This window comes from Megalobrama amblycephala, linkage group LG23 (genome assembly GCF_018812025.1).
Source record: "Megalobrama amblycephala isolate DHTTF-2021 linkage group LG23, ASM1881202v1, whole genome shotgun sequence".
Classification (NCBI taxonomy): Eukaryota; Metazoa; Chordata; class Actinopteri; order Cypriniformes; family Xenocyprididae; genus Megalobrama; species Megalobrama amblycephala.
In genome coordinates, this window is record NC_063066.1 from 20593837 (window position 1) to 20617681 (window position 23845).

Sequence of the window (23845 nt, forward strand, 5' to 3'; positions counted from 1 at the left end):
TTATGCTCCAATGCTTCCTGAAGCAGTGTTTTGAAATCGGCCATCACTATATAAGTCATTATTTAGTTTGAATATTCTTAAAAAATATTCTTGTCGCTTTATAATATTAATATTGAACCACTGTACTCACATGAACTGATTTAAATATGTTTTTAGTAACTATGGATCTTGAGAGAGGAAATGTCATTGCTGTCAATAGAGGCCTCACAGAGCCATCGGATTTCAACTAAAATATCTTAATTTGTGTTCCGAAGATGAACGAAGGTCTTACGGGTGTGGAATGGCATTAGGGTGAGTAATAAATGACAGAATTTTCATTTTTGGGTGAACTAACCCTTTAAAGGTTAGTTTAGCATTTTTACATTGTGGTGAAATGTGTCTTGGATGTTTTCATTAGTTTTTATCTTCGTGTTTTCATGAGATTCATCCATAATGCCCATATATATTTCATTTTATATATGGGTTGTCAGGAATAATAATGGTTCATTGATTATTTTTGTTTTATCACTACTTAGAAAGCCCTAGGAAAGACTATAGATACTTATGAGGAACATGAATTACTAAACACTAGCATGAACTCAAGAAATCACAGGAATTTACAAATGCTTCGCTTGAATAGAACCTCTATCCTAGAAAATCAATATAAATTTCCTCAAGCAACTCTGGTCTACTGTTTCTGTTCATGCTTAACTGTTCTCTCTAAGTAGCCCACTTTCAAATAAACATAGAGCAAAAGAGTCCATAAGGGGAAACCAGCAAACACTCAACATTGGGATGTTCCTATTTTGCTAGTTTGCATATCTTCTGCTCTCTCTCTCTCTCTCTCTCTCTCTCTCTCTCTCCACATGGTATCGACCTTTAATCTGATGGGCTGTTGTCTTATTCACAGGCCGCTGAGAAGCCCAAGCCCAGGAGCGCTCCTCTCAAGTAAGTGACTAATCAAGTCCAATTCATTTCTTATTCTGCGCTGCTGCTGGTGTGGCTGTTGGGTAAAAAGCAGGTTATTTGAAGAGATGGAGCTCAGGAAGTAATCGCTTGCATAAAGTACTGTGGATGCTGATGTGTATGACATAACACCATACATCACTCTGTACAGGATAAATTGTAAAAATATCTATCTATCTATCTATCTATCTATCTATCTATCTATCTATCTATCTATCTATCTATCATCTAATCTTTTACATTATCTTAAATCTTACTACAATATTATTTTTTTGTAGTAAGCTTTAAGATACCTGCAGTGATATGTACGTATTGGTATATATTGTTGCGACTCGAGAAAACGTTCCCACAGGTGCGTCTTTCCATGAGACCAGGCAGGCATTTCATATAATGCTGTAAACATGCTCATTTGTTGGCTTCAAAAAAGCCCAATTCTGTTTATAATGTAGATCTTCTAATTATTTCTATTCCCATCTCCTCCCGGGATCACATCCGTCCACTAGCTTTAGTCAAGGACGCACTTCCATAGCATTACAGCATCCCTGCATTTATTTTAATCTACATTTTTATCTGTGGTGGTGGTCCTGATGGCTTGGGATTGGGAACAGGAGGTGCAAATGGGGCCTCATTAAGGAGACAGAGAGAAAGCATGGCCTACAGCCGTGTTCCCACAGTGGGAATCTGGGACTGGAGGTGCTGGAAGCGTTTCTGCTGTGCTGCCATTCCCACTGTAGTGGGTGTGTGTTGAGAGCCAAAGGCTCCAGGCTCCGGTTGAGGGGCAGAGGTTCGTCCCAGCTGCAGTTAGTGAGGTGAGAGCTGGGCTGCTGCAGGAAACAAGAGGAGGGGATTGTGGGTGGTGGTTTAGCATGGTTACAGTAATAATGGTTTAGAGCACTGAGTGGATTTGTTCAGGAAGTTTTAAATGTGACTATATTGTAATGGAAGTAGAAGAAGCCACTATTTATTGCTGCTTATTGTATTCATTATATATTTCAACTAGGGCTGCCTCCTAATAGTCTACTAACCTATAGTCGGCGAGAAGAGGCTTAGTCGAACAAAATTGGTATTAGTCGGTTAGTCGCAGAGAAAAAAAAATCCACAGCAAGTGGCGAAATCACACAGTCTGTGACGGCCAAATCGTTAATGGCAGGAAATCCAAACATTCGCCTATCATTCATCATTCATCTACCTCAAATGTAGCAACTTTACAAGTCCTCTCGCTCTAATGTTAACCTAGATAATGTGCACTATTATTTGGCACATACCCAAGTGTTTGTGTGGAGAGTGCGCTTACTGCATGATATGGAGGTGCATTTAACTTAAAATACTCCGTCATTTTTGGTCATACAGATAAGAATAATCCAACATTCAAAACTGTAAATGGTTTGCTTTTGTTTCTGTAAAGTGTTAGCCAGTGCGCTGCTGCAAGCTTTATGCATGTGTTTGAGCGCTGATTAGGCTATGTATTATATATGGTGATTAAAGGCTCATTATTACGAATTATTAATATAAATGCATGATTAGTCGACTAATCACTTAAATGAACGAGTGCTAGTCGACTAGAAAAATCTTTAATCAAGGGAAGCCCTAATTTAAACATTGATAATAATAATAAATATTTCTTAAGTAGCAAATCAGCATATTAAAATGATTTCTGAAGGATCATGTGACACTGAATAATGGAATAATTACACTGAAAATTCAGCTTTGCTATCACAATAATAAACTGCATTGTAAAATATATTCAAATAGAAACATTTTCTTAAAGACCTTGTGCACAAATCATTGCTGGAATAGGACTAGCGTTGGAAGAGCTTGTTGTGCTGTAATTATCATGGAACTGAGACATTTGTGAGATGTCTGCCAGGGCTTGTGATGTTCATGTAGGTTTGCCCCAATTTCAGCAGCCACAGTCCTAACAATGGAATGTGCCCATTAAAACATACCCTACAGTTCAGCCCTGGGCTCCATTCTGCAGCAAACTGCCTGCATGACCGCCTGTCTTTCACATGGCCATGAGACTAGTAGTCCCCCGAGCTGGGAAGGCCTGGAAGCAAGAACTAATCCAGAAGCAGGCACTCTGTGGTTTTAATCTGAGCTAAAAGCCAGACAGACTGTGAAAATTACTGGTCATTCTATGTGTGTAATTATTTTTTCAGGCCACATCTCACTCTAGGAATAACAAGTGAGTCTTTCCCACTGGAGCTGCTTGTTGACAGTTACACCTTGCAATTGTTATGTCATCACAAGTGGTATGAGACACGACGCAAGTGTTATAAAAAACAAAGTCTGCTTCGACATGACACTTTCAGCATGATACATACTTTCAACTATTTTATGCAACAACGTGAATGCCTGCATGACTGTGTAATTTGGCATGTGACTATTTATTGGCTATCTTATTGGCTCTTACTCTCTGTTGAACTGTTGCAGAGTTTGGGAAAAAAACACTTTATCTTAAGTTTCCTTAAAGACCCGCTGAAGTGTCTTGGAACGCGCAGCATTTTTCAGTGTGTTGATGTAATTTCAACTGAAACAGGAAGACAGGGCGATATATCGAACAGCGCAGCCCCTTTTTTAAATTAGCCAGTAGCGTTTTGTTTATATCACAGCTCGGCCAGAGCCGTTAAACTCAGTAAAACCTCTGTTTCCTTTTAATATCTAACCGTTTCTCCTCCTAATCTCCTCTATATCACTTTAAAATACAGCATTCTGTGCAGAATTTAAATAGGTACCATACCTTTCGTGGTCTGAGCCGACTCACGGATATGATCCGCTCTGTGCTCTTGTGTCCCTGGGCCATAGCAGACTGTGCTCATGCTGTGGCGGTTCATGTTATTCTAACGCGAAAACAGACTTCATTCGCGCCAATGAATCGTTCCCTATTCTCTATATAGTGCACTATGTGCCATTCACCGTGTAGAAACTAGTAAATGTGTGAATAAATGACCGATTTCAGCCACAGCTTCAGTGTCTGTTGATAGTGTAGGAGGGGGCGGGACTTCAGATTCTATAGAGTATTTGATTGGACAGAAGATTTGATGAGAAGCTGAAGTGCGATGTGATGTCATGAAAATCTGTAAATTTTGAATGCTTATATCTCCTATATGAGAATTTTGTCATTGTTTTGGAACACACCAGCTTATTCATAACATTAAGGCTAACATTTTTATACTAAAAGCTAAAAAACTTCAATTTTGATTTCAGCGGGACTTTAACTACTATGTACTAAAATTTGAATTAATCATTTGATACAGTAAACTTATGTGCATACATGTTTTTACATTGTACTTATTATTATAATTAGCTACATGTAATTACATTTGTAATTAATTTCTGTAATTACAGCTATAATTACGCTGTTGAGCCTACCACCAAACCTGTCCCTAACCTTACCAGTATCCCACCTCATCAGCAGCACAAATGCTTTGCAATACAACATAGATCAAAAATAAGTACAATGTACTTATTGTGTTTAAGTACATAATAGTTAAAGACACCTAATATAAAGTGTGACATTTTGAAGTCAACATGAAATCAAAATTAACCCTATTTATTTGTAAATACATGATCCTTGCCTTATTGAGTTTGATCCATCAGTGCTCATAATTTCAAAGCCGTCTTATTTTAGTCATGGATTCGCTGTTTATCCAGTGTTTAGTCTACTGTAGACACACTTTGATCAGAATCCCATTTTCCAGAAATTATTTTCCTCACCTTTCATTTGGAGAATCCTCCAGTCTCCTCCACTTAGTCTCACTCTTTTCTTCCTACCTTTTTTCGTACGATTTGTCTAAACCCCAGTGATGGGTAGGTTTAGGGGTGGGGTTAGGGGTTAGGGGGAATTTGGCAACTCGTAAAATACGTACAATTTAGCAAAAAACATACAAATTCGTACAAATTAGCTACCTCATAAAAAATTGCTGTGAGATCTGGTTGTATTTAGATTATTTTATACTTTATTTCAGTTACCGAATGATTTTTTTATACTAGTTTTAGGGAACAACACTGATTTATAAAACAAATGAGGTGTGAATGCTGTAATACCTCTCTCCAAAGCTAATATCAAAGGTGCTGCACAACGCAGGCAGTATCTAATTAGCATCAGAGTGCTGTGCAGAATCATCTGTGGTGTATCGCGTGTTGTGAGAATATTCCCTGTGCAACTTAACACCACCTTGCCTTTGATAAACTTGCTGGCCTGAAATGCCTCCAAAAATGCCTTTTAAAAATAGTAACCCAGCTCAATAACTGTCAGTTTGATTTAGGAGGCTCACTTGAGGAGTTTGCTTCTTTGTTACTTATATTTCGTTGTACTTGAGGTTGGATTCACTGTTTATCTGATGTTTAGTCTACTGTAGACGCACTTTGATCAGAATCCAATTTTCCAGAAATTATTTTCCTCACCTTTCATTTGGAGAATCCTCCAGTCTCCTCCACTTAGTCTCACTCTTTTCTTCCCACCTTTTTTCTCTGTTCACACAGCTTATCACATGTTTTGAGTCTCTATAAGGCTACAGTTATCTAAAGGTCTTGTTTTTCCCTGGAGCCGAAGCCTGTTGTTAGCCTCTGTGCTGGAGATCTGACCTCTCAAACACAGGCACGCTGTTCACCCGACTCCTTCTGTCTGTTTGGACAGCTCTCATTCCCCTCGCAGGTCAAAGCGTTCAAGAACCCGGGCTCATAGCAGCAGCGTGAGACAGTACAGGCAGATTTGATACTGCTCCTGCCTTTGACTTGTGAGGTTTGCTGTCACAACACTTCATTGGCTCTAAACCACAAGAAACCAACTGTTTGCTATGTGTTCAATTAAAAAAAAAAAAAAAAAAAAAAAAAAAATAGTGAATGTATACGGCTGATTTTTAGGGCTTTTTGCCTCTTGAGTGTTATTTTAATATTATTTAAATATTATTTAATATTTTTATATTATTTATATACTATTATAGTATTTATTAATATTTTGAAATAGCTTTTATTTTTATATAGTCAATTTTCTTTTTCTTTCGTTAAAGTTTTGGTGAATTTGTGTGCATTTGTCATTTTTAAAAAATATTGTATGTAGTGTAACTTTATTTTTATTTCAGTTTTAGTAATTTTTGCACTTCAACTTAAACATTCATTTTACTTTTTTGAGATGATTATTTTTAATTTAATATTTATTTTATTTTAACTTTATTTCAATTTCCATAAACAAAAGATAATTTTAGTTAAAAAGACAACAGTTTCACTTTTTATTAAAAACAAAGGAAAAATTAAAATGAATGCTGTCAATTGATTAAAAAATAAAAAAAAAACTAATTAATAATTTTTTTTCTGTAATTAATCACAATTAAAAACATTGGATTTTTATTATATTATATTTTAATAATTTTACAGTTACTTTCCAAAATTAATGTAGAAAAAACTTAAAGACAGTATATTTTAAAAATGTGTTTAATGGCATCTTTTTATGAATGAAGGCCAGTATCAGTCATACTAATAGTGCTACTGATGTCTCTATGAAATAGATTTTTTAAAATATAGATTAATCCATATTAAAGCTACAATTTTCTCTATTACCTTTGTTCTTTGATTAACAATAACGACAGACACAGCAACTGGTTTATTAGGCTGCTGTCACTTTAAAAAAAAATAATTGCATACGTTAACATGCTAATTTTGACACCAGTAATAATAATATATAGATAGAAAATAAAAATATAAAGGGCTCTCAGTCCAATTAAATTTTAATTACATATGTTGGTTAATCTCAGCATTTTTTCAGCATCTTACGCCATGAGCGCCATATTTTTGAGACATACAGCCAAGATAAAAAGCTTACTAAGAATAAATAATGAATCAAACAATCAAACAATCAATCGATAACAAGCTTTATTTTTAATTTCTTTCTCTTTTTTAAATTGACATGCATTTACTTGGGTGATTTGTTTTTAAGTGAATAAAAATAAATAAACAGTGTGAAATTTTAAATTGACAGCCCTAACAACAAAATTATTTATATGTAATAAATTGTAAAAATCAACTGTAAATTCTGGTAAGATGAGCCACATTCACAGCAGTGACTGCATGTCACTTGCATTCTTGACTAGTTTGGGACATGTCCTACTCTGACATTCCTCCTATAAATATCATACAGCAGTGCTTCCCACTGAAGATCTACTGCGGTATAATTAGCAAAGCAAAATTATTACCAGTTGACACATTTTACCGCCATCATATACCATCCAGGACACGTGTCCCTCACATGAGCACCACCGCTCAACATTTTTAGTGCGTTTGTGCTAACCATTAGGCCACAGTTCTAACATAATGTGAGATTTTAACAAACCACATTTTGCATGAAGTGATTTAGAGACAGGAAAGTGCTACTCTTACAGTGCTTCGAGTAAAACACCATCTGCCATTCCTCATAATGTTGTGTTGACAGGGTACATGAAGTGAGAATTTAAATGTTATACATATCTGACAACTAGTTTTTAAATCAGTAGCTCGCACAGTGATATCATGTCAGTCAAACTGATTATTAAGTCGTGTTGCAGTGGAGAGACTTGTTTCTCGAAACACCATCTGGATGCTTTGAACGTGCCAGAAACATCAACATTCATTTTGCGCTTACGATTGCAGGCAAATGGTGATTGGCTTCGCGCTTCGGTCTTATTATTGAAAACACATCTACAAACCGAGGTCCTGGCTTCAACATTACACCTCTATTGATTGGTTCATCTTGCATTACATTTGTATTGCATCTCTGGAAGGCCAAAGCAGGCGGTCACACTTTCAAATCACACACTATTAGAGCTCTAAAAATCCACACACGCGCACACACGCCAAATCAGACGGCTTGAAAGTAAATGTTATGAAGGTTGGAGGGGAAAAATATGCGTATTGAGTTTACCTCCACGGACGAGTCTTGGCTGATAGCAATCTCTGAGAGCAGCCAAGCAGCAAATACATCAGGCGCTTCTCCGGCCGGCAGAAAAAGAGAGGCAGATGGAGACAGAGAAAAAAAAAGAACAGTCCCCCTCCCCACCACCACTCCCTTCCCTCTATTTTCTCCTCTATCATTATTCATGTCTCCTCAGCTCACTATGCCATGTATCATATCAGCTGCCGTATCGGCATCATCGGGGCTCGTTCCAAACAATATGTTTTAATGCCTTACCGCAAAAAACGGCCCCGTATTTCAAGAGGCCGCAGTCTAGTGTGTACGTTATAGAGAACAGGTACTGTTAAGCACACAGCAAAATGGCATGATGGCTGTTCCAGAACTTACAGTTATGCTACGATACCTTTTTTGTGTTTTTATTTGGAATTTCACAATAATTTGGCCAAATATTAAGGCAGCATCACATATTTCTATATATATTTAAAGTGTAGGTTATTCCTTGGATCAAAGCTGAATTTTCATCATCATTAATCCAGTCTTCAGTGACACATAATCCTTCAGAAATCATTCTAATAATATGCTGATTTATTGCTCAAGAAACATGTCTTATTATTATAAATCTTGATAAAAGTTGTCGAGACTCACACCTGTGAGTAAATGTGGTTGTCAGTGCTAAAAACTGATAGCCTGTGTAAGCAGTGTTGTTCGTTCCAAATGAGTCACTTAATAAGATTCCATTTCAGTTAGTGAAAATGAAGGTAACCCACATGGAATATATGTGTTTTGTAGCTCTAAATGAATAATATGGCCATGTGAGTTGTTGAAAAACTGCCCAGTATTTCCCACGTAACCTTTCAGTCCATACAACTGTGCTATTGATTCATTGCATTGACATGCATATGTGTGTGAATTGTTCGATTTCAAACAAGCTCACAGCAAAGTTTTGATACCGTCAATCAGAACTTGTGAGATTTATTCTGTTACTAGGGATGGACAAGGTTTTTATCATGGGTGGAATAATGAAAAAGACCCTCAGAGGTATTCCACTCTTACTGCTTATATGCATATGATTTTTCAGGGTAGCGAAAGATAATCATCTTTTATCAAACAGGCAAAAGAGGGAGGAATGGTAATTACTCTACCTGACCAGGCCGCTGGAGGTCTTATACATACGACGGTGGCAGGCAGCCACATTTAATTACTTTACTCAATGGAGGGCCCTCTCAGCTATTTCATGCATTAGGTTGTAATAGGCTCTGCAGGGGTTCCTCGGTGACAAGGCACCAATAACTGCAGTTTAATCTCTCGACTGCATATCCCAGCTGCAGGTAGCAAGGTCTTAGCCAGTTGGGTCATCGGTCATCCCACCGCTAATACGGACTCTACCAGGCAGTCTTCATGCAAATTTATCGTGTCCTCTCACTGTGAGAATCAGAGATAAGAGCTTGTTTCATTGGGGTTGAGATAGATGTCTGGTGTACATATGAGCTGAGGGATTGTGAGCTTGACAGTATTTAAAGGCAACATCTGTTTTCAAAATCACTGTCACATGAAACACCACCTGAGGCATTCAATGAAAGATTTACCATTTGTGTGCCGAACATCACACCACCTCAAAATAATAGTAAACTGTCATTTTAAATGACATTCTGAAGATGGGGTGACATTGTTTGAGTGTTGACAGGAGCCAGTTTTAAGAGTTGCCATATAGTCTACTCTCATAATTTGTTTGAGATTTGTCAAGCATAACATCCATAACATAAAATAGACTGCAAAATAGACTTTTTTCTACTATGTAGAGAAAAATATGAAAAATAGAGATACAAATTTATATATATATATATATATATATATATATATATATATATATATATATATATATATATATATATATATATTTTTTTTTTTTTTTTTTTTTTTTTTTTTTTTGTGTGTGGCAAAAAAAATAAATAATAATAATAAAAATTTGGTTACACTTTATTTAACAGTGCCGTAGTTACATTGTAATTACTCAAATAAGTACTGAGTAATATTAATGAACTACATGTACTTACTATAGAGTTACAGTTAGGGTTTAGGGTTAGTTACTTGTAATTATGCATAATTTACTGTTATTACTATTGTAAGTACATGTAGTAACGTGTAACTATGGCACTGTAAAATAAAGTGTTCAGTGTTCATCCCAAATTCAGTTTTCATCCCATGTCATATATAAATATATGTGTGTGTGTGTATATATATATATATATATATATATATATATATATATATATATATATATATAGTCTAAGTTAAAATGCTAAAAAAAAAAAAAAAACAGTAAATATAAGCAGAAACTTTTTTTTTTTTTTTTTTTTTTTTTTTTTTTTTTAAATACATCAACACTCCCAGTCATACGTACAGCAGAAATATCGGAGAAAAAAAGGAGGCCTTTAAGTCAAAACTTTAGACACATGGGCCTGGAAGAGCAAACATAGAAAAAATAGCATGTACTGTCAACTTTGTCCCCTTGGGTACTGAGCCCTAAAAAGTGATTTTTCTTCCATTTCTTGATTTTTTGCATATCCACAGTGGATAAAGGCACCATTTTCACCCATCTTACCTCCAACAGGAAGTAGTTTGCGAGGGAGATAAATCAATGACAGAAAGTCTGAAAATATGACACAGACAGAGAGTAGAGAAGAAGAAACAGATAGTCTACAAGCGGGGAAACAGACACTGTCTGGAGGGTGCTGCGTTTCAACATCGTTTTGTGTCATGTGATATCTGTCACTACCCGTCTTCAAAGTCAAAGTAGATTCTTTAGAAGGAGTGGGGGACAGTTACACTTACGTCTGACCCTGTATAGATGAACAAGGGAAAGTTTCTGTTCCAATGGAATCAGTGACACAACTTTAACAGGGCTTCACCCAGACTGGAATTGAAACTAGTTAAATTATTCTGCTCACCAAGAGAGGCTTGTTCAAAGTGAAGTTTAAAGGCTTGTTCACACCAAGAATGATAACTATACAGATTATATTAGCATCCATAGCAACACACCATAACAATGTTTAGTATAAGTGTGCAGTGCACTGCAGTTATGTTGTCTGCTGCTTTAAAAAAAGTTGCAATTACCTTTTTTATTTGATTAGCACTTTAAAGCAGGATGGATTCTGAGTGTTGTAATCATACAACTGTGGTTTGGACTTCACTATTCTCAATTAGAATGAATATTAAACTTTATAGTTGTAGTTATCGTCCTGAGTATGAACGAGCCTTAAGGCTAGAAATATACTGCAGTTTTTTCCCAAATGATGCACTTATACTATATGGGCAACATCTGAGTTTGAAAGCAATTAAAGGATTAGTTTTTCAAATAAAATTTTCCTGATAATTTACTCACCCCCATGTCATCCAAGATGTTCATATCTTTCTTTCTTCAGTTGAAAAGAAATTAAGGTTTTTGATGAAAACATTCCAGGATTATTCTCCTTATAGTGGACTTCCGTGGCCTCCAAAGGTTGAAGGTCAAAATTACAGTTTCAGGACGAGGAATAAGGGTTTTATCTAGCAAAACGATCGGTCATTTTGGAAAAAAATGTAAATGTATATGCTTTATATAAACAAATGATCGCCTTGCGAGTGCTTCCACCAAAACCGCACTTTCGTATTCTTCAAAAAGCTTACTCTGTATGTCCTACACCTTCCCTTTACGAACGCAGTGCTAGTTCAGTTTTTTCCGTAAGTAGGGAAGGTGTAGGACATTCAGCTTTTTGAAAAACTACATGAATGGTAATGTTCAAAAAATCATAATAGAGGCACAACAATCTTAATTAAAACTTTTTTTTTTTTTTTTTTGTATTACAACAGAACTGTAAGAGGTACATATCAGCTTAGATAGGAAGGCCTTCAAAAATTGATTAAAGTAATAAAAAAGTGGGGCCTTAAAGTCAAAAAGGTTGAGAACCACTGGTTTTGTCCATTTCAGCTATATTTTTCAAGCTTAATACAATATATTAATGTTCTTAAAAACACTATCTTGTTTTGATTACTTCCTTACAGACTTGACAATGAATTGCACAATATAAACAACAGATTCTCTGTTGCTTGTATCTGGCAGCTCTTCAACAGCTAATGATGCAACTCTGTACTGGAACTTCCTACACTGTTAGATCAGGAGCATCCAATGCTTATACCATCTCCTTCACATATTTTAGATCAACATTAGATTGATTTAAGTGTCAGAAGTCAGAAATATTCAGAAGATATATCACCTTTGAAACTATGGAAGCTGGCGTGAACTACGGAAAAATGTCCAAAACCAATGAAAGTTACAGTTGATAAATCAACTATCAACTCAATTAAGTCTTAATCTCTGTCAGATATATTACCGTCCAAGTCCAAAAAGAACAGGTGGTGGACTCCGCTTCCAAAATCAAAGAACAAACTGTTCAGTCTTTGCTCGAACTGCTTGTTTTTGCCAAGGATTATCCATCAATTACAGCAGATGCTTGCTATTCTTATTTCTGTAACATTACTCCAAGCAAATTACAAGTTACTAAAATATATGCAGAGGATACAAGCTATAAACAGAAGTCAGTGTGGAGCTATGCTTTTAGTGGCGATTTATAGTTTGTTTTGATAGAATGTATTAGTAAATCAGATAGCAGTGGAGGGACTAATGTTGTCTCAGCACGAGTACAAAAATCCCTAAAACATAGTTTTACCTAAATGTTGGAATTTTATGAGAAATATGAGTGGTATTTGTGGTGCAAAACTGACAGTGTTGCCATGGGGCATTGCTATGCGGTTGCTAATGTGTTCTGAATGACCAAAGAGCCCACCCCAATCTCTGTGATATTTGGTCTCTAAATATGGCCCAGGTCACTTTTTCTTTTAACTTTTTTCTCCTTCTTTGAACTGTTTGAACAATAATATTTCTAAAAATTCTGTACAAACTTGAACATATGAAGTCCATCGCTGTCTTTGAGATGAATCAAAGGCTTGTTTAAATGCTTTGATCAGATCTTGCTCCCTACATCCTAACAGCACAGGTTGATCGATTGTGGGACTGAATGTATCAGGTGAAAGAAAGTCTGTTGGCCCTGAGGCTATCCTAAGGTCAGTAGAAATGGATATGTGTTAGTAAGTGCAGTGCCCATTTTCAATATTTCTGCTGACTGTGAATCTGTCAGTGGCTTGATGTGCTCTTGGCAGCTTTGAGCTAATTGGTGTTCGCCGCTTGGCAGTCAAACCGCCTTCACAGCTGGGCCAGAGCTTAGCCCTGTGTCCAGCAGTCTTTGATATTGATATAAATGTAACTCAAACCTGTCAAGTAGTTAAACACATTCACTCCCTCACTCACAATCCTTACTATAACCATCCTATTCTTTATGATGGCTCTTCACTTAACCATGACCTTCTGCAGCATACAATATTTGACCAATTGCATTCCATTCAACTCGCAAAGTGCGATTTCCAACTGGCTATTTGGAAAAGTGCAATAAAATGGGACTTGAAGCTCCAACTCGGGTCTTAAATTTTCGAGCCCAACTTGTAGGTTTATGGTACCCAAAGAGATGTGCAATTTTAAAGCAAGATTATATTAAGTTGATTTTTGCATGATTTGTGACACTTTCAAAATGAAATGTCTAGTGAGTGGTGCTAAAAGCATGTTTAGTTTTATTAAACAGATGAACATGAATCTGGTTCCATGCATTTGAAAATGATGTACCACCTACACTAAACCCTAAAACCCGAAGGAGGGATAGGCAACGTCACTCCTTTAGTGCCGCTGTCCTGCAGAGTTTAGCTCCAACCCTAATAAAAAACTCACCTGCCTGTAGTCTTGTGGCTCATTTCCACTGAGCGATACGGTTCAGTACAGTACAGTACGGTATGCAATTATTTCCATTTCCAACCTCAAAAGTTGTGAATGGTACCCTAATTCCGAACCGTACCACTTTCTTGGGACCCTTCCGTTGGGGTACCAAGCACAATAGTACCAATAGTACCGGTACCAAAAGGGTGGAGCTACACTCTTGATTGGCTGACAAAGAATCGTCACTTGTGCGTGCTACAAGGTGAATGACAACACAATACCATTGCAACACAATGTGTGTCTTCGGCTGTTTTTCCTTGCAGCCTTCAGCCTTTGTTCAAACAAAGCTGCTGTATGTCCTCCATTGCTGTTTACTGTCGATCACTACTTTCTGACTTTTCGGTTTACCATCCCGAATCGTACTGTACTGTACTGAACTGAACCGTACCGCTCGGTGGAAATGAGTTATTTATCCTGAAGACCCTGATTAGCATGTTCAGGTGTGTTCGATTAGGGTTGGAGCTAAACTCTGCAGGACATCGGCACTTCAGGACTGACGTGGCCCATCACTGATCCAAATTATACTTCGGGAATCATTCCGCGACGGTCCATGCACTGCGCGCGTGACGTAATTTTTGTCATCAGGGTCCGCGGATGTCCCAAATTTTGTGTCCCTGTGGGCAGTGCGTATACAACAGCGCATGTGCACGTGACTTGAGTGCCTGAAAACGAAGTCCACTCGCTCGTCTTTCCACGCTCACGGCCAAAGGAGTATAATTTGAAAGGCTTGCACACTCAACTGTGCGTGAGTTGGAGCGAAACACAGAAAATGAAGTATACCTGGACCTTAAACCTAACTGACAGTGTTAACAATAGCAAACCATGCTAAAGCAACCATGACATTTTAGCTGCAAGTATTTGAGCTCTTTTATCGTAAAAGAGCATTGTACTGCATCACAAGTGCAGTGATGTACCAGGTGAGCTACAAGTTTATAATGGTAGAAAAGCCATACATATGGAGCTGATTATGTATAGCAAAATTTATTTGTTTTTCAAACCATGCACTATGATAAAAACGTATTGAGGTTATTGCATTGTGCAAAGAACCGTGTGAAAATAAGTCTTCATTAATAGATAATCTGCCCCTGAAATCATAATTTGTGTGAAAAGAAGTAAAAGTTGTTGGTGTTTTACTGCCACTAGTGTTCATTTCAGCTGGAAACTGTAGTATGAAACTGTATGTATAGTCCAATGTGCCTATTGAATTTTCCACATACAACTTTGAATGGAGCACAGGATTAGAGACCTTCCAGATTCAATTCCAAAAGCAAAACTGATCTTTCATTGCTCGGTTATCTTTGAAATCCTCATTACTGTTTGACGGCACTCACATTAAGCAATTCTGAGGCAGCTGCTTCGTATTTTATATTGTTACAGATATGAGGCCTACAGTCTGATGAGGAAATTTGGATTAAATATTTGCATTTGTCTGGAAGATTATTGATATGCTTTGTTCTTCCACTGAAAATGAAATCTGAACATCTTTCTCTAGACTAAAACTCTGGCCAACCTTTTACCGCAGCAAAAGAGTCTCAGACTTGCGTAAGCAATGTTACACATCAGTGGAAACAGAGTAAAAGCGGGGCAGATCAAAGAGTCTCTCCTAGCTCGCTTTTTTTTCCCAATTTTCACCTTGGTTGCCTGTTTGCTTTTGGGTTTCTACGAATCATGAAATTCCTCGTTGGTTAAATAATGCATTACTGTGGCAACAGGTTTGAACTTTTGATGTTTGCATTATATTATGCTCTTCAGAAATGGCTTGGCATTTGTCCCAACAGATAAGTTTAACAGAACTCTGAGAAAATCTTTGTTTGGATTATAATCTACATAATGCCTCGGAGGCTTTGCAAAAGACCAAACTCATTAGAACTGCAAATGGTATTCAGGAGAAATGCTCGTAATGGTTCAAATATTCTTACCCCATTTCTTGACCTTTGCACTGCCTCGCGGACATGATATGTTAATGTCAGTATAATGTTTTGAGTTCTGAAAGGAAATGAAGAAATAAATGAATGCACTCATATTGTGGCCGAATCATGACCTCTTTGGAGACTGATAATTTGTGTAATCTTATAAGTATGTGCTTAATTATTATTATTAAAAAAATAAATAAATAGCGCAGATTTCATGAAAATGGTACACAATAGGGTTTGAAATGTAATAGTTTCTTTTTTAATATAGTGTAAGGAAGTGTTCGTTCTCAGAAAACAGTGAACATCCACTTCAGAGGTTCATACAAAGTATTAAATGAGCTGTTTATTTTGTATTCACTTTTTATGTAATGTTAATGTAAAATATGCATACAGATTAAATACAATGTATATAAATAAAAAAAATAAATGTATTTTTTGTTTGATCATGCATGAACATGGTAGAATTCAAAATGTGGGACACATCTAAAAATTATGTTTTGGTAAAATGTCTAGTTCAGTCATGAAACTCTAGAGGGTGCAGGCTGATAGATCACATCATCTCCACATGACACAAGCTGTTTGGCCTCTGCTGATCCTGCAGCCAATGAGATTGCTTGCTTAACATTTAAATATTCTGGTTCATTAATTGCTGTAAGCTAGTCCTGCAGCCGCAATCAGAGTTGTTCATCGCGTAAACGATTGGCCCTCTGGCTTGTCAGTCACTGCCATGACGTTCCTTGTGCGAGATGTGCGCAGCTGCGCACTCCAGTAACTTTTCACACTCCACAGGCGCCGCATGCAATGTTTTTGTCAGGAGACAGGAGTAACAACTGCAGATTATGAGTTACCTGCGGTGAGTCCGACATAATGAATCCACTAACACGATACAGCGAATGCCGGTGGTAAACACTCGTGTTCCAATACTCGTGCATGAGTTTTGGGAGGCGTTCCCTCGAAATGAGCTGTGAAGGAGGGGGGCTGTTCTTATGCGTGCGCTCATTTCAGTTTCTCAGTCTAAGAAAAGATCCTCTTTCGCACCTTTAACTAGTTGCTTATTAGCATGCATATTACTAGGATATTGACTGTTTATTAGTACTTATAATTAATATGTGCTTTATAAGTATTAATAAACAGCCATTAATCTGCATGATCATATTCTACATCCCTTAATCCTACCCAATACCTAAACTTAACAACTACCTTACTAACTATTAATAAGCAATAATTAGGAGTTTATTGAGGGGAAAGTCGTAGTTAATACTTAGCTAATAGTGAGAATTGGACTCTAATCTAAAGTGTGAGCAAATTAGCTACTTATCATGGTAATTCTGTGTTTTGTGATAGTTTATCTACCATATATTATCTAATAGTTTACTCTGATATTTTATCAAGACACAATTTTAACACTATTCATTGAAAGTGGCCTAAATTTTTCAACTTGATGCAACTCTTGCGCAAAGTCCCTGAAGATTGCTAGTGTGTAAATACTGTTGTAAATTGGAAACCCACACATGCACACTCGCACAAATACACCCTTCCTATCTATCTTAATTTCACTCCAATCAAAACATCCCTGTTAGCTCTCATGTCATCAAAGCTGGACTTTTCACGCCGTCAGTGCTAGACTGATATGGTGTGTGGGTGTCTGTTAGAGGTCACACGCACATATATACACATTTGGGAGGTGGCAAGTGTATCGACCATACTAGCCTCCAATAGATAGAATCTTGGATCCATGATCTCTCTCTGTTTTTTCCTCTTTCTGAGAAACAGCCAGATGTTGGCACACATGAAGCGTTACCATGACGATCGCAAAATCACCCCAAGAAGAACTTTGTGTTGATCATCTTGTGGTTCGGAAACATTTCACCCATCTTTGCGATTGCGAATAACAACTCAGAAACCAGGTGTTGCTTACCAGATGTCAAGTCATTCTGCAGAGATTTAGACTTAATAACCATCAATTGCAGTTTAAACCAAACAAATCTTTCTGCCATAAACAAGATGCCAAGATTTTTGTATTCTTCTCAAGCCAAACTGCACTGAGACCTTTGTGAGCAGACAACTCAAGATGGTTCTCATTGAGTTCATGAGGTTTGTTCATGGATACTCGAGTTTGGTGATGTTATTGTGATTCCGAGATGCTTTGATTTAAATCGTTTCAGGACAAAGTCATGCTCTACTTTCAATTTGTCTGTTCCTCATGTGGGCAAACATGCACATTTATCTTTTTTGCGTTTCATATGTCTGTTAAGCCTTGTGCCTTTTAATTGTAATGTCATCACTACATATCTTTCTCCCTCACACACACACACACACACACACACACACACACATTACACACACACTCCAGCCTCAATATGTCCTCTGAATCATTCCTGTCATAGTCAGCACATTGTGTGTTTTTATAATGTATCTCTCAGTCACTCTGTGTTTACCTCTGTGATGCCATGGTCTAATAATTCACCTCAATCTACGTGGGCCTGTCAGACCTCCTTAAAGCGAACCGCTGTAACATAAATCTCCCATTCTTTCACTCGTCTTGCTCCCTCCGTGCACCCCATAAACGTGTTGAGTGAGATCTCACTCTGACGGCTCTTTTTTAAGAGTGAGGAGGTGCTTTTTAAGTGGTGAACTTGTGCGGATAAGGAATGAGGCAGAGTCAGCCAAGGATTTGTCTATGGACAAAGACTGTTCAGGGGTAGATGGGGAAATGTGTGAGAATACTTGTTTTTGTATAGATATATATGAATGTAGATATAGAAGTGCAAAAGGTGTGATGGATGGATGGATGGATGGATGGATGGATGGATGGATGGATGGATGGATGGATGGATGGATGGATGGATGGATGGATGGATGGATGGATGGATGGATGGATGGATGGATGGATGGATGGATGGATATTTCTGTTCTTTGAAGCGAACACATGTAGAAGTGCAAAAGGTGAGATGGATGGATGGATAGATAGACAGACTGATATATAAATGGACAGACAGATACACGATAGAACAGATACACGACTTTGAAGCGAGTGCACATAGCATGCATGATGATGATGTTGCAAAAGCTGATTTATGTCTGTACTGATGGGAACAAATTAACATGACTCAGAGGCCTTAGAAGTATGAAGCGTCTCTTTCCACTCACAGTTTCTGTTTACTCCTACATCAAAAGAGCACCTGTTAATGAGCGACAAATATATGACAGCTAGTGCTGTGAATGGGCAGACAGCAGTTTAAATGAATGAGGGAAGCATCACTGGAAAACTGCAGATCAACTGGAGTGATTCCAGTGAGAGAGCTTGTTTTGTCTTTATGAACAAAACGATCGGCTGAATGTTGCTGCAGGACAAACTCTATCAGAAGTAAATACTTGTTTTAGCTTAACAATATATCAAAATGCTTTTAAGAGCAGTATTTATGAAACAGCATAGCAATAGACGCTGGAAACAATAAAACATCATTAGCTGTCAGGGAATGTAATGGGGTTTTTTTCTGTGCAGAAGCCTGGAGAGAAAAAAAAAAAAGGTATGGGTCTTTGTTAAAGCAGAGAAGTTTCTGGAAAAGACACCATATTTATCAATACAGAGAGATGGAGTCAGAACACCCAGTGTTTCAGTTTCATGTCTCCTATCTATCAAATATGAATTGCACACACTAAATAGGTTCTGTGTCAGATGGCTGACAGACAGATGATGCTTTTAAAGAGGAACACAGGGCAATTTATTCACGTGACCCATATTTGACTCTGCCTTAGCCAGCATTCTTCCTGTTATCCTGGATGTGTTGAAATGCACACAGGACTACTTCTATTTCAGACTGTTCACATTTCTCTCTTTTCCCAGAGCTGACGGTTCAACTTTGAATTGGATTTAGTTTTTTAGTTTTTTTTAACCCACTCTCACAAAATCAATTAATTGGTAACCCCTACAACAAGGTGTATGCATCATCAACATTAAAATCTCTCTTTTATTGTTTGCTAAAGATTCTCCATTAAAAAAAAAAAAAAGTTGCACTCGACTGGATCTACAGAAGCTTCTTTCACAGCCATCCTTTACATTGCTGACGGAGTGTAGAGTCTCACTTACGGCCTAGAAAGTGTTAATCAAATTAGGCCGTGCCACCAGACTTCATCCACTCACAAGATGCTATGCTCTCAACGTTTGTTCATGTGTATCTTCATATGTGTGTTTGGCAGAATGGTTGCTGGTTTAGCTGTCAATATCTGAGTTAAAATATTAAAGCTGCAGTAAGCCATTCCTGAGAAACAATGTTGAAAGTGGATCAGAGCAAGCACCACAACACACTTGTAGCCAAGGACAGACTGAGCAAGAGGGAGATTGAAGAAAGACTGTAGAAAGAGAGATGGCTGAGAGACATTACAAAAGAGAAAAGGTCACTGTAAAATGAAGGGTTTTGATCAGGCAAGAGCTTTAGGACCAGCGTTAATATTAGAAAAGCTTTCCAGTGCTGGAGAGGCCGAAGCAGGGAGGCCTGAAAATGGACGCCGAGGTTGTGTTGTTTCTGCTCCATACGTGAGTAACATTGGTTTTGCTATGTTTCACAGAACCAAGATATGCAGTTTTTGTAATGTTAGCTATAGTAACAGGACAGTTTTGAGTGTCATTGTTTGACTCTTGCTTGTTTACTCTTGTGTACTGTATGTTCATTTTTTGTTGTTCCTTGTCGTTCGTTCATCGTCTTTGCATTATTTTTCACGAAATATTAATTTTGTTTCACTTCAGCTATGGTAAAGAGACATCCACTCTTGCATTACATGTTCATGCATCTTGGGGGTGGAGCAATGGAGAGAGTAGTGTTTGTTTTGGTTGATTTCAAATACCAACAGTGTTTCTCAGAAATTGCTTACTGCACCTTAAGGGGTAAAAATATTAACACTCACAAAACAGTCTCATGACTGTCAGATCATATCTACAGCAAAGACAGAATAATAAGTCATATACATGTATTAAAGGATTAGTTGAATTCAGAATTAAAATTTCTTGATAATTTAGTCACCCCCATGTCGTCCAGTATGTTTATGTCTTTCTTTCTTCAGTCGAAAAGAAATTAAGGTTTTTGAGGAAAACATTCCAGGATTTTTCTTCATATAGTTGACTTCAACAACGGGTTGAAGGTCCAAATTGCAGTTTCAATGCAGCTTCAAAGGGCTCTACACGATCCCAGCCGAGGAATACGAGTCTTATCTAGTAAAACAATCTGTCATTTTCTAAAAAAAATAAAATTAAATAAATAATTTATTTATTTTAGAAAATGACCCTTATTCCTTGGCTGGGATCGTGTAGAGCCCTTTGAAGCTGCATTGAAACTGCAATGTGGACCTTCAACCAGTTGTACCCTGTTGAAGTCCACTATATGAAGAGAAATCCTGGAATGTTTTCCTCAAAAACCTTAATTTCTTTTTGAATGAAGAAAGAAAGACATAAACATCTTGGATGACATGGGGGTGAGTAAATTGTCAGGAAATTTTTATTCTGAAGTCAACTAATCCTTTAACACTGTTCTGATAGGATTAGCATTAACATTATTAAAGCATTAAAAGTATTAAACTCATCAGTAAAAACTATCCCATACATAAACTATTATTAAAGAAACTAGTCCATTTTAACTTAACATTAAGTGTTCTGATTTTTTGTGTGTTTTTGAATATAACAGAAATGGAAGAGGCTATTGTTTTAATTAAATAATAAGGAAACATTACTATATGCATGCCCAGTTGTAAAATGAGACCAGTAAAAGGGGATTTACGTGTCGCCCACTCCATTCTGGCAATATTCTATATGTCACTATTTGCATTTCATGTGGGCGACAGCTCTTCGCAAGTTAACGCCCGGCACTCGGCTGTGTTTATGCTTCTCCATCTGTCTTTGACAAATAACTTCATGTGCCAGCGGCTCAGCTCGAGCACACAGGGTTTTGTAAATACTTAATAGCGACGAGCTTGTCAATATCCAGCAGGTTTGACTGGGATTCCCTAAGCTGCCCCTCTGGGTGCTCATTTCTCCCATAATCCTTCTCTCAGCTCTTCAGTTGTCAATCAAGCAGTGCACATAAGAAACGTGAGGCACTGGCAGCTAAAGATGCACAGGCAAACTTTGATAATGTAGGCAAAGAAACACAGTGAAAATTCTACAGCTGACAAAATCAAAGATCCTTAGGTGACATAGTAGTGTTTGTGTGTACTCAAACAGAAACACAAACACACACACACACACACACACACACATATTTTATACATTGTGAGGAATTCTATTATTATGGATATATATATTATGTAATATAATAGCTACACTGTAAGCCTTTTTATAGAAACTTTTGGTATTTTTATTTTGTTCTTTTTAGTATATCTATTTAGTCCCTTTATTTAATTTTACTATAGTAAAACCTGTAATGAAGTGACTAAATAATGTCTTTGCTAAAATGTAAAAATTGCATAATGCAATAGAAAAAGCTAACCAATGCTAGCAAAAAAGTACCATGGTCATAAGAATAACATATTTTCACTGTATTGTATTTTGTTGCTTTCCAGAAGATTTCACAGTTAAATCATTAGGACACGCTCATTAGCAATTAAAAGAAATCTGGCATTATTAGCACCGCGGGTTAACTGCAAACTCTGCTTGGACGGTGTCCAGATGCTAGTGGGGGAACAGGTAGTGTTAGCACTGAATAGATGCTCCGACACAAAGGCGTATGTGATGGTAATTGAGCTTCATTAGCGATTAGCGGCAGCAGCGTGCTGCGGCTCAGGTGCCTGGGTCAGGTTAGCACAGGTTAGCGCTAATGTGCAGTGGCACTGTAATAACTGCCGCGTTAAAGCCTTGTCAGAGCACAGCACAGACGTTAACGGTGTATCTCCCCGTGGGCGGTCAAACAGAGTAGGTGGGGGGCTGTTTCTGTATCTGCAGGATGGCATACGCGCAGAGGCAGTCAACACCACACACAATCAAATTAATTGGAAGCAAGACTATTATCCAGCTTGAATACATTAGCACTTCTGCATGCAGAGCGATATCCTGCCCTTGTCGTGTTGGAGCTACACGGCACTGTGGCTGTTTTGATGAAGCTGGGATACAGGATGTGTTGACCTCAGTGTGATTGCCTCACACTCAGGCACTGTTTTTAGACAAATGCAACCAGGGTCTGTGAATGAGAAATATCTACAGTTCCAGATGCAACAGGCATTGCATGGAGGCAAAGAGGAGAACATCTGAAAATGATGGTCTGGGGTGCGTTTCCCAAAGGCATCATTAGCCAACTATGGTCGCAAGTTCCGTCTTTAACAACGTAAGCCGTGTTTCCGCCGAAATTACCCTGAACAATTTGTCCCAGGAACTTTTTTTCCCCCAGACCTGTTGCTGTCTGTGCTTCCATCGTGGTCTAAAGTAACACGAAGATTAGTCTGGTGACGTAGGACTGCGTGCAACTTTCCAGTTCCCGCTGGATTTCGTCCTCTGCATATAAGCTTAATGAAGCCTGAACTTCATCGTCTGTCCATCGGTCATAATTTTTAAAATCCATTGTTGATTCGAATGGCAAACAACTCTTACTGTACACACCGCAAAAGACTTTTAAAAATGGTGGTTGAAATAAATCAAAAGTCAATCAATCAAAATGCTGTGTGAACTCAACCAATCAGCATGTTCAGTGCCCAAGTCCCACCCCCGAAAGTTCTTGAACTTTGAAAAAGTACTACCTCGTGAGCAGGGACTTTCTGAGTGGGAAATTTTTACCCCGAACTTCATTTAGACCCTGGTTCCTGCAGTCGAAAAACATCAAAGTACCACCCCAAAGTCCCTAGTTCCTGGGGAAAGTTCCTGCGGTGGAAACGCAGTTATAGTTGATCAATTTGGCTTTTTCCAAAACCATAGCTCCAACAAACATTCGCAAACAGTGTCGCGAACTTACGTAGTTAGAACTAGAGCTCTTGAGCTGTGATTAGAAGCATAGTTTCTTGTTAAAATGTGAACTTGAAGAGATGCTTTTGAGCACTGAAAGCAAGCTAATATTCAGTACTGTATCTTTCATCCCATTTAAATATATATACATTTTAATCTATATATTTTAGCATGTCAACAACCAGTGGCATTTTTGAGGAGTGTGCATTTGCGTAAATGCGTATGGGAACCATAGACTAAGACGTAGAGGAACCCACAATAAATCAAACATCAAATAAAGCGCATGTATAAGGGAGTAAAGTGTACACCAAAAAACATGA

The 23845-nt window shown here is 37.6% G+C and overlaps 1 protein-coding gene across 1 annotated transcript in view; it reads left to right on the forward strand.

Moving 5' to 3' along the window:
- aff2 (AF4/FMR2 family, member 2) overlaps positions 1–23845 on the forward strand; it is a 249659-nt gene that overhangs the window by 184443 nt on the left and 41371 nt on the right. Inside the window, exon 9 of the mRNA XM_048176187.1 lies at positions 890–927. Coding sequence (XP_048032144.1) covers positions 890–927 — 38 coding nt within the window. The remainder of the gene's footprint in view (positions 1–889; positions 928–23845) is intronic.